Source organism: Photinus pyralis, unplaced genomic scaffold (genome assembly GCF_008802855.1).
Source record: "Photinus pyralis isolate 1611_PpyrPB1 unplaced genomic scaffold, Ppyr1.3 Ppyr1.4_LG7, whole genome shotgun sequence".
Classification (NCBI taxonomy): Eukaryota; Metazoa; Arthropoda; class Insecta; order Coleoptera; family Lampyridae; genus Photinus; species Photinus pyralis.
Window position 1 is genome coordinate 25,187,830 of NW_022170738.1, and position 18,549 is coordinate 25,206,378.

Consider the following 18,549-nt stretch of genomic DNA (forward strand, 5'->3'; position numbering starts at 1 on the left):
GCGACTCTACTTCTTTCTCATTTGTGAAAAATAATATTCCGAAGTCTCTTACATAAAGTACATGGAATACATTGTTAATTAACCGGAGACCTTTTCCAGTCCAGAAGGTATCTGAAGGTACTGGATATGGTAACCTTAGACTAGAGTTGTATTTCGAGATGATTGCCGCTAAGTATCTTTATCACTTCAGCATCTACCTCCGTTGGACATTAGGTCGGTATTGACAATACACAAAAATTATCAACCTGAGGAAGTAACTCTTGAATTGGAATAATTGAAATCAAATTTAATCCAACTTTAGATAAGCCAAAGAATATTTAGCTCAAATAGATTTCAAAGCAACTCCACTTCTTCCTCATTTGTGAAAAATAATATTCCGAAGTCTCTTACATAAAGCACGTGGAATACATTGTTAATTAACCGGAAACCTTTTCCAGTTCAGAAGGTATCTGAAGGTACTGGATACGGTAATCTTAGACTAGAGTTGTATTTCGAGATGATTGCCGCTAAGTATCTTTATCACTTCAACATCTACCTCCGTATGGGCGAAAAAGTAAAAATAAATAAATAAAACCAAATTCAAGGATCACTTTACCCTGAGTTACAAACAGCTGAAAGCAACATAGTTAGAATAAGTAATTTCAATTAAAACTAAGTACGTTATCTTTTTGAAATGGCAAACTGCACAAATCTTAGACAACAATTGACAAAATTAGAACAAATTGAACTATACTGACTGAATGCAGAAAGCAAAGTGACGCTAAATTTTACCATGAGCCTGTATGAACTGAGCAAATGCAACGAACTTGTGCTGCATAACAGGAAAAGATTCGTTGATGTATCGTGTAGCCAAATAGGAATATTGCAGAAACTATTCTAGTAGGCACAGCTTTCAGGTAAAAAATTATATAATGTCCGAGAGAAATTGCTGGAAATTATTTTCGAGTGTGCAAAACGACCACTAGGGAGCGCAACAGTCATGATCAAATATAAAATTTTAATTTTCTCTTGATTTTATCTAATAAAGTGACTTTCTTGAAAAAATTAAATCAGATTTTTTTTACATGACAAAATAGAGAATTAAGAAAAAATCCCAGATCTGTATGTGTAAAAATGATTGAAAATAGCGTAATTGATTAACTGAGGTGCATAACGGCGCGATATTTGTAATAAAATCATTTGTGCTGCATTAACAGGAAGAGATTCGTTGATGTGCAATTTCTCCCCTACAAAACCAAGAGAAGTGGCTTTTGGCCTCTGGTTCACACGACTTCAACAACGCAAAGAATTCATTCAGATATACTTGGTTGATTAAAATAAGCTACATCATAATAGAAATTCACAATTATTTTTAATTAGCTTTCCATAAATTACGTTAGGGAATATCTACCAGGTTAAGGTACACACTATGTTATTTAAAATGTTTTTAAACACATCGAGAAATTGCATCCATTGGATTAGAACCATTTTTGTTTGATGTTACATCAAAGTTAAGTTGATCATTTATTTCAGGTTGGTAGTGCCGAATTTATGGCGCCCGAAGTGGTGGAAGCATTTATCGGCGAGGCGGACACCACCACGTACGACAAACGCTGTGATTTATGGTCTTTGGGTGTTATAATGTACATTTTGCTCTGCGGCTATCCGCCGTTTTACGGCAAGTGCGGCGGCGATTGCGGCTGGGAACGCGGCGATAACTGCTCGGCTTGCCAAGATCTACTCTTCCACAGCATTCAGGAGGGCCGTTACGAATTTCCCGAACAGGAATGGGGTCACATTTCGGCGGAGGCGAAACATCTCATATCGTCTTTGCTGGTAAAAACTGCTAGTCAACGTATCGGCGCCTCCGAGGTGTTACGCCATCCTTGGCTGACTCGGGCTTGTGATAATTTGCATCTTGCTACCCCCGAAGTTATAAAACGCAATAACTCCGTCAGGGAGCTTTCACAGTTTGCGGAATCCGCAATGGTGTGTAATCGTGTCGTGCTTCAACATTTCAGTATGAATCTGGATTATCTGGAACGTCCGAACGTTTACCCATTTTCATCGCCACCACCGTTGGGATTGAGCCCTCCGAGCGAGAGCAAGCTGTTGCAACGAAGGACGGCGGCGGCTACGAAAACTCACAATTCCTGCCAGTTCTTGCATTTGACCCACTCTCCATCGGCAACCGCCATTGCAAGTCCTAGCAGTTAAATTCTCTACCTTAAGTTTGTTATATTTTTATACATACAAGTTGTGATTTCTTTGTAATCTAAAACTTAAATTTGAGTTACTCTTATTGCAAGGTTTAAAAGGTCGAAGACGCATTTTCTGTTGGAGTCATACGGGTTACAAATGATGCCAAGTCGTTGTCACTTGGATTTTGATAATACGCCTTGCAATGCTATAGTTCTCATAAACGTATGGTTTTGCATGATGTCATAGGAGGCCTCTATATATGTATATATAATATGTATATACGAGGAATTGCTTGTATTTTTAATACTTTTGTACTTTGTGAAGTAGGTTGGTGCAGCATAAAGTCTATTGTGATATCTTCTACTACTGACTGTAGGCGAAATATTCGTACCTGCATCGTTAAATTAGTTGTCAAAATAATATAATTGTTAGAGACTACTTGTTACTGCGCCAACAGTCCAATTTTTTTATTCGGTCCCATTGTAATTTTCAAAGTGTATAGATTAATGCTCAAAATACGTGTTGGTAAGAAACGAAGACTAAAGCTTTCCAAGCGACGAATTGAATCGTCGCCGAGATTGAAGTGTGTAAATAAAGATGTTGACGCGAATTGAGAAAATTTTTGTTGCCTACTACTTTAGTTTTCCTTTCTGGAAGGCACACGCTTTCCCATTTAAAGTACTCATGTTGGACTTGACAGTAAAGTAACATGTATGAGTGTCGTCGAATGGCAAACGAATGAGTTGTATGGCTGTGCTAAGTTTCAGCTGTAGTACTTTCTCTAACTTAGCTTAAGAATAGCATTTACTGCTGTAAATTAGCGGTACTAATGCGTCTATTTTCAATCAAATGATACCAAATAAAATTATATATAAATGAAGCAAAAATGATTTGCAAGTCTAAAGGCTATCTGTGCCATGTATAAGTTGTTATTTTGTATTATGTAAAGGCTCCCGACATAGGGGTCGCTAATATGTAAAGTAACTTGTGTTACTAAAAGAACTGAAGAGATCCTGTTAATTTTACATTGTTTTTTTTTATTGCGCAATAACTTGGGTCAGTTAATTTGATTATACAGATGAAACATTCATTATGTACCAAGTGTGCTTATTTCACATAAAGAGCAATTTTTCTAGACATTTTTTTTTCTGTTCTCCATATTCTTTCCTTACTTGTGCTATCAAAGGTACTCAAATATCTTTGGCCACTACCAAAGAGTACGTTACTCTTTGCCACTACATACATTGACTAATACATTTCTCAGAGTAAGAAATAAAGATAGAGATGCCTTGATGCTTATCTATGCGTGCCATCATCTCGTTTGTTTACTAACATTGCAGGAGGCTACGTTGTCACATTTCACGAGATAGTTTTTAAGGGAATATTAATAATATATGCATCTCGAGTAATCTAAATGGATTTTTAGATGCTTATAAGAGTTCAGTAACCCAAACAATTTTAACTTACAATTAAACGGCGTAACAAGAAAAGTTATGGTGACTAGTGCACCACAACGGCAACGCTGTAACTTTGTTTTCCGTTGAGAGGTATTTTGTTTATTTCGTTAAAACGTGATTCCTTAATTTTTAGGCGTTTTTATAGTGGAGGACTTATTCGATTGTGGTGTATTAATTTATGGGAGCCCTTTGAAATGGGGAAAAGCTGTATTATTTGTGGAATTATTGAATTACCTAACATAACCTTTCATCCGTATGTGTTTTGAAGTCATAGACGTGCATACGGGAATTTTCGCATTTTAATGTGTTTAGATTTCCTTCTAAGTTTCCACTTTGAAGTATCACCATACCTTATCATAGATCAATAGGGACCTTTCAAACACATACAGCTTTTGGTCATAAATATTTAGTGATACGTTATGACGTTTGCACATGTAAACAAAACATATTGCCCATAAAAATAAATAAACCTTACGCCACTGACTAATGTTTACTTTCTACCTCTCAAGGGTCAAATTGACTGAGATGTTGGTTCAAAACAAACGTTCACGTTGTTATAGCGTACGCGTACTCTATCTTTATTTCTTACTCAGAATACATTTAAATAAACGTAAGCTTATAAATTGGCAACACAAATGGAGCTCTAAATGTGTTACTATGGAGCTGGGCCCCCAAGTTGTGGCCACTATTATTGCATCATCAAAGTTCATGTAATGTACCTATACAAGTGCAGACACAGCGACAGGTATTGACATTGACAAGTGAGTACTTATCGTTAAAAGGGAGAGCGCTTGTTATTTGCGTCGACGATTGAGGGTTTTGAAGATTTGGGGAACTTGGCAGAACGAAACTTGTAATAAAACGGATATTGGTTTTCATGATTAGAGGGTTATATTCTCAACAGAAAGAACCTGTAGGGTACTTTATTTTAAAAAGTCGAGGTAGCACAGATACCACCCGCACATGCGCGATTCTACCCTTTTAATGTCTAAAAATATGTGTAGCAAATTTGATTCCAATCGGTTGTGCTGTTTAGCTGGAAATGAGAGTACAGACAGACTGGTCAACATCAAGGTTTTGTTTGATTCGATTTCTGATGCGTCAAGACGTGTATTTCCGTAAAAAAAGTGGAGAGTCATTTTTTACTCCAATACTTCCCTTACTAACGTGCACGTGCGAGTGATAAAAATCATAGGATTTCTATACCACCAACCACCTTGGATTGAAGGTTTGAAGTGCACCATCACATCACATCACAAAACGTGTATTTCCTTCAAAAAAAGGGGGGGGGGGTCGTTTTTTACCCCAATGCAATACCTCTCTCTCTCTAACGTGCGGGTGATAAAAATGAGTTATTTTTATGGAATGAATATTCTGCTTAAATCTTCCAAACGTCTCCTACTATAGCCTACTCACTATGTCCGTTAATATCTGTTTTATTATTTTTACCCAAAATCGTCCTGTAACCTTTATTTTCATGCCTACTTTTTGTCAGAAAATTTTAGTTTCCATGACTGAGGCAGAGCAGACTACGTTTCCCGCCGCTTGTCACTTTATTGGCCGCACCTGTCACTTTACCGGCCGCACCGTCACTTTAAACCATTAAGGAATCCAATTTTAGACCTATGTGTTAATACATGTGTTGTCTTGTGATATTGTATGTATATACACTGTTTGTAAATTTATGTTTCTATGTTTTTGACGACTGTAAGGGCGTTGCACATTAGCAAGATTTATGTATTATTATTATTATTATTATTTACCGGCCGCATCTGTGACATTTGTAAATGTCTATGACTCCTGTCATCACTGACAGATTGACATTAATAAAAAGTTCTACATAAAAATTGAAATTTTATATTCAAATACGATTTCGGGTAAAATTTAATACAAAACTCGTCACTAAAATGACACTACTTGACTCGGAAATTAAAGTACTCGACGCTCGACCCCAAAGGGGCCTTGTCCTTCAATATTCCCTCGCCAGCTACCTTAGATGATCCAATCATGTGCTATTTTTTTTGTTATTAACTTTAAGCGGGAACTGTGTTTTGAAACTGGGGATTTCAACGTTGCCATTTTGTATTAAAATTCCTCATTTTAGCTACGAACCTGGGGATGGGTAAAGTGTTAGGCTTATTTCAATGGTTAAGATCAGTACCAGTTCGATTTTCTTTTTTCATAAGAGCGCAATATGTCTCGAAAAAAATAAAAAGAAGTAGGTACCGTAATCTGAGGCGAATGCGGACGATTTTTATGTTTTTTTGCTAATAACTTTTTCATTTTCGTTGAAAAAAATAATTTAAGGACTGTTATGTTTCTGTTTCTAGAATATCATAACGATAAAACTAAAATGAAAATTTTAACCCTTTACTTAATGTTTTTGGTTAAAGACTGTCCGCCTTCGCCCCTAATATGTATGGGGCAAAGACGGACACTCATGTATTTTGTATGTCAACTTGTTTTCGCCACTACTGTGGGCTGAAGTCGGACAAATCACTTGAAAATAATGCTAAATACAGTATGGTCCATAAATATAGGAAGTATTATTAGTAAAAAACAACCATTTATTAGCTTTAAGACATATTTATTTGGCAAAAATAGATTATAGAAATGCATTAACAGAACCATTACAAAGCATTATAAAAGTTAATAAAAACTCTTTACAAAACACTTTTTAGTGTTCGACTTGGCCCCATCTGACAATTTTTTAGAATTTAATTGTTTAAAAAAACACTTAACAAACTACTTTCTTAGTTTTGGATACATTAAATGTTAAGTATGAGGTACTCATCACATTAGTGTGGCAACAAATTTCACAACTGTTTAGGTAAATATTCATTGTACAGAGGTTGTTTTTTGATTTTCAAAAAATATAAAATAAGCACATTTCTAGGATTTCAGATTGGTTACCATCACTGCAACTGTACTTGGAATAACAACATCTAAATTGTACGTAGTACGTAGTCTTGAATCAGAACATGCTGGCGAGTGTAATTGCATCGCTCCATCCATGTTAATATGTATGATCTAAGGAGATGTCTGATTTCAAATTTAAAAAGTACTGTCGGCGTATATAGAAACACCGCTGGAAAGCTCTGAAAAAATGCTTTAGAAAAAATGTACCTATAATTTCGATGCAAGCCTCGGCAATTTAAAACCATGTTAGTCTGTATGTTAGGAAGGAAATGGTGTGTTGAATTAGCTTTTTAGTATTTGAGGTCCCTTTGCTTTTGGTAGTCAGTCAGGGTAGCAAATATAACTTACAATGAGAGGTCGACCCAAAATCGGTATGACATCGAACAAGTAAAAGGTCCAAAGGCCCAGACGGGGGAAGAGGACCGAGCAAAGTGAAAGGTCACGAAACCCTGAAGGAGTAGTTTTTCGGTTAGTTACTCCTTCGGGGTTTCTTGACCTTTCAGTTGCTCGGTCCTCTTCCCCCGTCTTGGCCTTTGGACCTTTTACTTGTTCGATGTCGTACCGATTTTGGGTCGACCTCTCATTGTAAGTTATATGTGCTATGTTAGAGATTATTAATCGTTAAGTTTTAGTTGTTGCTGTGTCTTCGGTCGGTTGTTCCCTTCAGGACTCCTGATCTTTAAACTTGCTCAATTCTTCGTCCCCGTCAGGGTCGATTAATTTTTAACTTGTATTATTAATATTTCGAAGCTGTTCGGATATTATAACATCTTGTAAGTTTTATCACTCTTGTGACTTGTGAGACAAATTTGTAATCGTACAACATTTTAGGCCTGATGATGGCTTGTTAGCCGAAACATGTCGCATTACAATTAAAGATTATTCCAAGTGTATGGGGAAGGTTTTGTGTTCACTTTCTAATAATTATATACCTTTGGCTTTAAATGTATTTTGTCTAAATTTGTAGGATGTCTTTCAGCATTGATTGATTCATTTTACACTTTTGATCAATTAGGCATTCAATAAACTTTCTTTTGCTTTTCAAATTCAATAAGTGTGTTATTTGCGTTCCACCTTTCCGATAATAAGCTTGGGTATTTTTAAATATACCTACGTATTAGATTGTCGCTTTATTAGCTGTAACGAAGCACCCGTTTTCCGCCTTGAAGTTCATAACCGAAGTTGTGACCACACCGTTATACATTTGTGGAGTCGGCCAGCTTTACAATGAACATCCGGTATCTAGAAGCGTTTTAAGTTGCGCGCTTCGTTACTAACAAACCTTAGTGTTTAGAAGAGAGAGAATCAATGTTATTGAGATTTAGGTACGTGAATGATCGATTAATCGATTTTAATATTCTAATGGTGTACAAAAATCCAGAATTGAAACCGGCATGGTCGTGCTTATGGTTTAAGGAAAATATCAATGTGATAATACAGATTGCCCCGCGTGACTTCACATTCCATGGAGCAAAAAGGCATTGCTGGACTACCGAATTTGAAGATATCATTCCGAATGTTTGGAGAAGTATAATTAACCGTTATTGTTGGATGCGTTACAAATAAAAACATCCGATTAAGTCGAGAATACATCCGTTAGGTGCGCTCTTAAACTTGAAGTTTGACACGAGTCCCATATTTTTCCGATGTCGGAGGAAGGCGTAATTAATTAAAAACAGTTAATTTGTTTGAACGTATCGTAGATATAAGCGTACGAGACGGGAATTCTATTATAGTTTGTCCTTACTCGAAATGGACGTTTAGATAATTAGAAAATGCACTATGAAATAACATCTTTTTACTTTTGCATCTTCTCAAGCTACGTTTTGTAAGTACCGAAATTTGGAGCTTTGCCGTACATTTATTTTTGCAACCGTACCGTATTTAAGTCATCGATCTTTTGCACTTTAGTGGTGAACCGAAACGTAAAATCTTTTTACTTTTTCATCTTTTACCTTTTGTGTTTCAACCGTATATTAAGTTTCAATATTTTTTCAGACCGTTTAATTTTGTTTTGTATTAATTTTACTGCACCGAATATAGCTTGTACTGTTTCTTGTACAGCAACTTCTACCGTTCCGTTTAATTGCAAGGTAAGAGTTTTTGTTTGTTACTTTCCGTTTCACCATTGATTATTCAATGGTTTCACTAATTATAAGGGGGAGAATATTGTTGACTTTTCAGCATTTGCTTTTCCGCTGATTTGTGTTTTTTAGCCTTCATTCTCACTAGGGAGTTTGCCGTAATTTTGTTTTAGTCTCTGAAGTGACCGCCGCGATTTTTTGAACTCGTCCGATTCCTGAGAACGCCGTTCTTCGTTCAAGTTACCTGGACTATCCGACACCGCGTCGTTCCGAGTATAACCAGAAGCAGGGGTGCAGATTCTTCTGGTGGGGCCCGAAGCACTCCCGCGTCGCTGTTTTTTGGCCTCTTGTTTATAGGTAAAATCAATTTAAGAAACCTAAATCCAGCACTAAATTGTGTTATATCATTTTAACTAGATATCGCTAGTGACTAATCAAATCGATAAAGCTACTTAAAATAATTTCCCTTCGTTAATTCATAGATAATACGTAGCTATGCAAAGCATATATAGGTAGGGATATATATTCTAGACATTATTATATAACATTGAAATTAGGTAGGTATATTATTTACAGTCGTTTTCATTGAATATAGATTGTGTACTAATTGAAAGAATGTGTAATAATTACGGGTTTTAGAAATAAGCAAATACCGAGCACGGGCAAGCGATGTCAAATGGTAAAAGAATAGTCATACCGTTGAAATGAACGCAAAATGGCCACTATTAGTCCATAAGCACGCAATGCTAGATCTTGACAATCAAGTGTATGTCCTTGATTTTTTTCACACCACTTATTCATTTATGTAGTAACCTTCAGTCAAGTCAGTTATCTACCAAAATTTGAAAGCGGTGGATGTCGGTTACGATGAGTAGCGTTTCGGGAATATTAATCTTAGCGTTGTTAATCAATGGTGCCTTTAGCGCTAGAATCTTGGGAGTATTTCATGGGTTCGCTTACAGCCACCAACAAGTCGGAAATAAAATTCTTTACGAACTCGCCGCGCGAGGTCATCAGGTTACCGCAATCGTACCGGCACCGTTTGCCTCAAAGACGCCGATTAAAAATTATACACCAGTAAAAATTGAGTTGCCCGATTTTGCAAAAGGTGAGTTGACGTCTTTCAGTAACCGTAATCGTTAACGTTTCTGCACGTGTAGATAAAGAGTTGGATTTATATAAGGAATCTGAAAGGGGAATCTTAAGCAAAGTGATATTTATGGATGTGATGGGAGCCATTTTTAGTGAAATGGTTTTTAACCAAACCACCGTGCAAGAGCTTTTAAAGTCAAACGAACAGTTTGATATGGTTATAATGGAACAATTTATTAATGAGGCGTTTAAAGGGTTTTGTTACCATTACAAAGCGCACTGTGTTGTTGTTAGCACAGTGGGTACTTCTAGATGGACCGATTTTCAAATGGGCAACCCCATCAATCCTGCATACATGCCCGATCTATATTTAAGTTACTCGAGCAATATGAATTTTTGTCAACGACTAGTTAATTCCATTACCTTTCTTCTGGCAACTTTAAACTTTTTCCTATTGACGTTGCCTAAGCATAATGAAATAATGCAGAGGTATATACCGGGGACGCCACATCTCAATGAATTGTATTATAATACCTCCCTCATGCTCCTAAATTCTCACACCAGCATTAATTCCCCGGTACCGTTGGTTCCAAATATGATCGAAATTGGAGGTTTCCACGTGAACCCACCAAAACCGTTATCTAAAGATTTGCAAGATTACCTAGACGAAGCCAAAGATGGTGCGATTTATTTCAGTATGGGTTCGAATTTGCAGGGAAAAGATATGAACAAAGAAGTGCGTGACGCTATCTTAAAAGTTTTCTCAAAGTTGAAGCACAAAGTACTATGGAAATGGGAGGCAGACGTTCTTCCCAACCAGCCCAAAAATGTTCGCTTGGGAAAATGGTTTCCCCAACAAGATATACTGGCACATCCCAATATAAAACTTTTCATAACGCACGGCGGTTATTTAAGCACAACCGAGGCAATTTATCATGGGGTACCGATAGTTGGTATACCCGTCTTTGGGGATCAAGAAATGAACGTTGCCACAGCGGAAATTGCTGGATACGGGAAAGGTGTCGGTTACAAATATTTAACGGAAGAATCGTTTGGGAAAGCTGTAAGTGAGGTGTTAAATAACCCCAAGTGAGTTGCCCTAATTGCCAACGGTTGGTGATAACCTTTGATCGTAGGTACATGGAAAATGCAAAGCGGAGGTCGAAAATACTGCACGATCAGCCGATGAAGCCGTTGGATAAAGCGATGTATTGGATCGAGTATGTTTTGCGACATAATGGTGCGCCTCACCTACGCACGGCCGCCTTAGACTTGCGTTGGTTCCAAGTGCTCTGCTTAGATGTAATCTTATTTGCAGTGTTTACGGTATTTGCAGTAATTTTTGCTGTCTATAAGGCAATTAGTATTGCATGTCGAAGGCGGCCTAGTAAGTCGAAGTTGAAGAGTCAAGCAAAAAAGAAAAATTAAGTTGGTGTCGAGACAGAGATCAGTTAATTGTAGTCGTATTCCTGTTAGACTTTTGTTTTATGACGGGCGATCAAAAATGAGTTGCTGTCAAGTCTCCATTGGAAGTTCAAGTTCCCATGTAAAGAAACATTCCAAAGGTGACTCGACACCAACTAATTTTTGATCGCATGGTACAAGTTAATTGCAAATCATACACAAGCCATTTATTTGCATATTTTCTTGTACCTAGGAATACCTACTAAGTTATGAAACATGGTTCCCACATTTTTTTATAGGTAGGTATCTATACTTAATGAAATAAAGAATGATATTGTTTTCTCAGGCTTAATTTTTTTACCTTGAGAATCGTTGTGGTATCATACGTTCGATTTCTTTCTTTGCGGATTTTAGGCTGGTAATCATATCCCTGTACCTATATTAACTTACGTCGGTTACTTTACCTTGTATACGTGTAAGTGTGAAGATTGCGAAATTCGTAAATTTATTTTACTCCAGCTTGACCAACATGCTCAAATAATTTTGAATAGAAGGCGCGAAGGCAGTGCCGTTTTTAAGTTGTTCGGGGCCCTGGGCCATTCGTTCGTGGAGGCCCCCCTTACTCTCAATAGAAACGGCATAATGTTTGCATTTTGTGACGAAAATGACCTGACTTTTATTTTATTGAACTGTAAAGTCAATGTCTTACCCATGGGCAAAACCTCAGTGTAATACCCACTTTAGGCTTTTTATCACTTATTAGGACTTTTTAACTTTCTAAATGGTAACCTTATACAGGGTGGTGACTTGCGTAACGCATCATAGGAATTTCAATGTAAAATTCATAACATGCGATTATTGGCTCCCCAAATTATTTTAGAGCAAAAATGTATTAAAGTTTTTTGTAGACAAAATTTTTTACGTCGTCTTAGTTTTCAATTTTTTGCATAATAAAGACGGAAATTGGAAAAATAAAACCCGCATCTTTTTCAATAATCTGCGATGCCATGGAATTTTCTAAAACAAAAAGATATCCAGTTATCATTTAATAGCAGCAGTTCGAAATGGATTTTATGAGCGACTTTTTGATAGAATTCCATTTGTTTTATGCAGACATTCCATGGCATGACAGATATTGGTGTAGTTTTTGTATTATAAAATTCCATGGCATCACAGATTATTGAAAAAAATGGGGGTTTTACTTTTCCAATTTTCCGTCTTTATTATGCAAAAAATGGAAAACTAATACGGTTGATTGACGTAAAAAATTATAATTTCGACAAAAACCTTAATACATTTTTGCTCTAAAATAATTTGGGGAGCCAATAATCGCATGTTATCAATTTTACATTGAAATCCCTATGATGTGCTACGCAAGTCACCACCCTGTATACACGATCTGCAGGATTTTAGAATTTCCGGTATCCCTTACTCTATGCATTAATTTTGTTTAAATCTGCATTTACTTTAAGGCGGCAGATTTTGCACTAAAATTTTTTCATTCACACAAACTTTTGGGGGCCCCTCAGGACTTTGGGGCCCTGGGCCCGGGCCCAGGTGGCCCATGCTTAAAAACGGCACTGCGCGAAGGTGAAAGTGCGAGATCCATTTCCTCAGCACCGCTGATTGCTGCCATTTTTGGCAAAAAAACACTGGAACCGTTTGGGTTGAAATTATTTTCGATTGTGGTTTGTGCTACTCTCCTTTCCAGAGAAACGGTGGGCGGCGGTAAGGTAAGGAAGTAGGTACGACTCCCACCCAATCGTACTATTCTTTGAAAAAATCCACTGGAATCGTTTGCGCTTCATTTGTGCTTGTTTGTGCTGCAATTATTTTCGTTTGTGCTATTCTCTAGTAGAATTTTGATAGTAGAAGGCCGCTACTATCCCCACCTCAAGGTCGCGGTCTTAAGTTTTCGCGCAAGGTAGTAGCTTTAGATATCGACTCAAGGTCATGGCATTAACTTTTGGCCCAAGGTCGTGGCCTTCAGTTTTGGATGTTGGCTCAAAATCATGACCTTGGGGGTTTTGTGACGCCACAAGGTCGTGGCCTTGAATTTTGACGATGATATAGGATTTTGATCCAAGATCATGGCCTTGACGCCGTAACTAAGCAGTGACTTTGTTTGGTGGTGCAAGGTCATTCAAAACTAGAAAAAGTTATTGCGATGAGATTAATTCAATTGTTAGATGTGGCATAAAAGTTGAAATAAAGATTCCAAAATAATTGCGTTTAATTTACTCTAGGTTATCGATTTTTTTCGTTTTATTCGTGCTCAGACCTAAAGTAAACACTAATTTTGGAAATGGGAGCCCTAAATCAAGAAAATCATGTTAAATAGTTAAGAAGGGTAAAACTTTTACAAAGAAGAAGAAAACCCAAAACGTTCAAGCCAAATCAATAGGTTCTGTACTTACATCTGTAGTGTACTTAACTCCCAGGTTCTACTCTAACTTCACACTACAAGAACACGGAAATAAAGTCAACCCGGCAACGTTTAAAAATAGCCACCCGAGTGACTATTCCCTCCAAAACTAAACGAGATCCCGCTTAAATTTGAAAAGTAGCACGTGATAAAACATCTACGGCAGGGCTCCCTTACGTTAGTTGTAGACAATGCTTTGACCTGAAGCACAGTAGGGAAGGAACGTTAAATAATACACTGAAATTTTGAAAAGTTTATTTAATAATGATCGTAATTATTAAGATTGTGAAAGCCCAGGAATTTAGTTGATGTACATTAATATAAATAAAACAAGCGTAGCCAAAAGGTGTCGTACTGTCGCAAAAGTAACTGCTAAGGGCAAAAAGAGTACGACGTAAGAAAAACCTCACAGTTTGATTAATACAGTCCAAAAGTTAATTAACAAAATATTTTGTAAAAGTTTAAGCAGTAGTTAACAAAGATAGTAAATGCATATACACAATGTTGGTTAGGTACACTCAAGGTTAAAAGCAATTTTTTGGAAACAATGGGTCAGATGGGAGCAGGTACCTAAATTCTGAGAAAGGGTTAAAAGTACAGGATGTCACTCATCTTTGTCGCAATAAAGTCCTTTTGTTAAAAGCAAGATGGAAAATTACACGGCCTTGCAGGCAAATTTAACTAAAAACAAGATATGTGGAAATTATTGAATCGCCACTCATTTATCGCACATAGATTCTAAACTGAAGAGCTTTGATTAGCGTAATCCCGCTCCTGCAAGATGGGTAGCCCGTCCCTGGTTTCGGGGTTTCGAGCCTACAGTTGGATGTCGCAGACAATCACGGAATTAGGTGTCGTACTTTAAATGGTTACATTTTTTTATTACCATTCCCGTGACTGCTTCATTCACGGAGACAATTGTTAGTAACAAACAAAAAGTCAGTACATACATCAAACGAATCGGTAATTTCCACATATTAAAATAAAATGATTTAAGACTTATATGAATGTTACTTCACGGACAAGACCAAGTAATCAACATCAATAAACATAAATTAAGCAAGCATTACACCAAAAACGTAAACAATTACAAACAATAGCATAACGGTATTTAACATGTCATTCTGCATTGCGGTTAAATCAAGTAAATTTCAAAAACAAAGATTGAAACACAAAAAATATAAAATGCGGCATACAAAACACAAATACGATATAAAGAAATGCAAAAATTACTACCTGCATTAAATAACACAAAATAACAACAAACATTTATGGAGCGACGCGTTCACTACCGCCAATCAAGACAAGATGCCAAACGTAACCCCCGTTCGTGCTTTCTAGGTGGCGCAGGCAGCTTTTTCCCACCTAGAAATTGCATGGCTGCCAACTCTGAAAAATGTATGTATAGTCGTAAGTTGTGTATACAGGGTGGAACCTCTCACATCTAACGTCATAAAGTCCAAGGTCACGACATTGGGCCCAAATCCAAAACTCAAGGTCATGGTCTTGGGTCAAAATCCAAGGCCACGACCTTCGCTCTAAACTCATGACCATCACCTTATAACGTCCCAAAAAGTGGTGGAGACAGTAGAGGCCTGTGAAATACATTTTACTTGGGCCCAAATCAACTCTACAGGGATAAATGATAAAGAAGTAATTTTACTACTGAATTTTTTTTTTGTTATTTTGTCTAAGGGCACGTGCACAACGGAGCTGTGATACTAGCATATAGCCTGGTTCATAGATCAAAGCGCCAGCTACAAAGTGGTATGTTATCTGGAATCCACCCGCAAGTGAATACCACACTCGGTCAATCAATAAAAAAAGAAGCGAAATGGGAGAGTTTCACCACCTATACCATTTCTCTTTTCAAACTAATACTGCAAACATCCATTATCAAAAACAATCTTTTATTGACGCGCGACAAGAAGGAAATGAATGCGAAAAATGCACAATGTGTGTACATTTTCCGAGCGCATGCTTGAGCAAGATTCTGCTAGCAGAAAGAATGGCGAAATCTAATACGACAGCAACTCATTTTTGATCTCCCCTTACTCTCTTTATTGCACAGGGTTTTTGAGTGCGACCGCCATCTTAAATTTTTTTTATTATACCTGAATCACAATCTCCGTTTTAAACACTCAAATGCGTGCGAAAAAAGGCCTTTAAAACACACGTGCTTTAAAGTTGCTAAGTAACGATACTTCAAGTAGGTATGACTTTTGAAACTGTCATCTGGGTGAAATAAAAAATCTTCCTAAGTCACTTTCTGTAAATGCAGAACATTTCTTTGGCTTGTACTTGTACCTATCCTTTGGTTGAACCTTTTAGAAACGCGCGTAATTTAGGGTATGCTTCCAAATCTGTTCCACTTTTTAGTCCCAACAATAAGTGAAGTTTTGAATGAATGCACCAAAAGATAGAAGATTTAAATACCTTTGACATTTCCTTCATATATGCCAGCATTATCGATGCATTTTAAGACTTTTTTCTCCAACCACCTGAATAAGACGCTATTTTGTGACAGTGTTCGGTACGTAAAATTGACGTTTTGCGGATTAATCGCTTTCACCATGGCAACTGTACAAAAAGTGGATCCTTTTGTTATATATAATGAAGTTCTCCATTTTTTGGGTCCGTTGGATACTTTTGGTCCTAGTACCAAAAAGAAATTGACCTTGAAAGTTGGCCAATTAAAAAATTACAATCACGGAGATATGTCACATTGACATCGTTTTACATTGCAGGTTATAGGATATTTCTATATATACAAATCAAATATTTTTGCATATTCAATGCAAATAATGATGTTACCTATACGTTTGTACATGTATTGAAAATGATTTACGCTCGCTATTTTTATTTAAACCATGTGTACCGTAATTTACATATTCGATGAACGTAATTTTAATACGTATAGGTACAACCCGCCGTCGCGCGTAACGCCATCTACTTCAGAACCATTGCACTATTATCTGTCATTTTGAATTCAAAATTTGAAAAAGTTAATTGCAATGAATTTTAAAAAACTGTATGGTAAGTTTTTTATTTCAATACAAAATATAACAATATTAATTGTGTATACAATAGAAATGACTGAAACTGATAGCGACATAGATTGCACTCCGCCAGAGATTTTAGAAACGGCAGAACATGCTACCTACCAAGATTTGCTCCCTACAAAGTCGCGAGAGGTGAGAAGTAAGAAGTAAGAACGAATAGGTTATATAAGTTAACCTAAAAACTAGAGTGGCATGACACGTGAGGACAAGAAAGCAGAAGTTCTTATACCTACTATAGTAGTGAAACTGTGACTGAATCTAAATTCGAATATAATTTGAAGTAAAGGGGGTTGGAGAAAAAATTTTATGTTTTATTCGTACAAAAAATGCTTTTTCGGGACTCGGAAGGAACTATCTTCCTTGTCCCGAAAACTGACATTTTTTGTACTAATGAAACAAATAACTATGTCTACTCATATGGGTTAATGAATACATTAAACGTTCCAATTTTATGAAGTAAGAGTATAAATTCCTCACATTATTGGATAACAGCTGTGAGTAATAATTAATCACTGGGCATGGCTTTAAAAAACTCACCGCAGCCAGCCAATGAGAAAGTTTCATAAAAAACAAAGAATCAATCTGTCAATTTATCTGGTTGTAACTTCCCTTTGTATCGAAATATAGGACTTGCCCAAATCTAAGAATTAGATTTAATAACACAAAAAACAAAAATGTGAATGCAAAATTGTATAATTGAAAATCAATATTAAATTAAATAAAACATCCCATGCTAATTTAGATCGTTTTTAATATAAATTAAGGTGCTGAATTGAACTCAAAGGAAAAGATCATTGTATTACCGACGCATCGAATTTGAAAGTGTCAAGATGAATAGCGAAAAATGAAAATAATGCAAGTTGTAGGCCACCAAATACAACAGAAACGGTTTTAAATTTATAGCCTGAAAAGTCTAAATATCTTAGATCGATCTAAGCTAAATATAAATATGAAAATTTGAATATTTCACTCCCATTTTCTCGACCTAAAAGACAACTACTTACAAAAGGATCTTCAAAGTGTAAAAATAGGAAGTGAGGTTAAGTATTCGTACAAATTCTGTTAGTACTTCGTAAGTCGCACATGCCTATTATTTTGTCGTAGTTTTGGTAGTACCCGCATTATTCAATGTTTAGGTGATTAGCTATAATTACATATATAGCAATAAACCCACAATTTAAACGATCAAATTTCAAGAAATGAGAAACGAAAACTTGACAACTTTTTGATATCTATGATATCATCTCAATTGTCACACTCTCACTCACAGTATGACCAACTTTAAATATTTATGAAATAACTCAACTGCAATTGGTTTGGTAACAAACGATAAGTTTGAATATTTTCATTGAATTTTGCCAAATATTCGTAGAAAAAGTATAGTATTAGTATTCTATTCGCATGTAATGGCTATTACTCATTCGAAAGAATTACACATTCTCATGAGTAATAGCCACCATTACATGCTCATGGAATAATATACTATTACTGGATTGAGATTTTACACCTACCAACGTTTGTTTAGATTTTACAAGCGATTTAATGGACGGTGTATTATCTTTTTCAACGGAAATCGTTTTATTCACAAAGACGACAATTTTTATAAGCAAACGTCAAGTGACATTTCCATGGATATCGTGAAATTACGAACACCCAGCCCACTTAATTAGACATGTATTCGAGTATAACGTCAATATGATTTCATTGAATTTCCTATTTTTAAATTATACTGCAGGTATAATAAAAAATACTATAAGATACACGTGTATAATTGGTCTTTAAAGCACTTGCAACGTTAAAGGCACTCCGCTTTGCGTCGTGCCCTTAAACTCGTTGCGCGTGCTTTAAAGACTTGATTATACACTTGTATCTTAATATACTATAAATAGCAACATAGATCATGCGATACGTCATTAGAAAACTTA

The 18,549-nt window shown here is 36.3% G+C and overlaps 2 protein-coding genes across 5 annotated transcripts in view; both read left to right on the forward strand.

The window, feature by feature from the left end:
* Positions 1-3,318, forward strand: part of LOC116177123 (MAP kinase-interacting serine/threonine-protein kinase 1-like) — a 37,307-nt gene extending 33,989 nt beyond the window's left edge. For all 4 annotated transcript variants that reach the window (XM_031496000.1, XM_031496001.1, XM_031495999.1 and 1 more), the window contains one exon: positions 1,513-3,318. In XM_031496000.1, the coding sequence (XP_031351860.1) occupies positions 1,513-2,196 (684 nt within the window). In that variant the 3' untranslated portion in view covers positions 2,197-3,318. The remainder of the gene's footprint in view (positions 1-1,512) is intronic.
* A 5,913-nt stretch (positions 3,319-9,231) lies between these two features.
* Positions 9,232-11,482, forward strand: LOC116177106 (UDP-glucuronosyltransferase 2C1-like). The gene is made up of 3 exons (XM_031495981.1): positions 9,232-9,749; positions 9,802-10,822; positions 10,870-11,482. Exons 1-3 carry the CDS (start codon positions 9,497-9,499, stop codon positions 11,159-11,161), a joined length of 1,566 nt encoding a protein of 521 aa, XP_031351841.1. The 5' UTR covers positions 9,232-9,496; the 3' UTR covers positions 11,162-11,482.
* The last annotated feature ends 7,067 nt before the right edge of the window (positions 11,483-18,549 follow it).

What these genes read in the sequence shown, in the direction of transcription:
- LOC116177106 (XM_031495981.1), top strand. Translation starts at nt 9,497, where the DNA reads ATGTCGGTTACGATGAGTAGCGTTTCGGGAATATTAATCTTAGCGTTG. An exon ending in GTTGCCCGATTTTGCAAAAG is followed by an intron (nt 9,750 to 9,801) that starts GTGAGTTGACGT and finishes CTGCACGTGTAG; the next exon opens with ATAAAGAGTTGGATTTATAT. An exon ending in GAGGTGTTAAATAACCCCAA is followed by an intron (nt 10,823 to 10,869) that starts GTGAGTTGCCCT and finishes CTTTGATCGTAG; the next exon opens with GTACATGGAAAATGCAAAGC.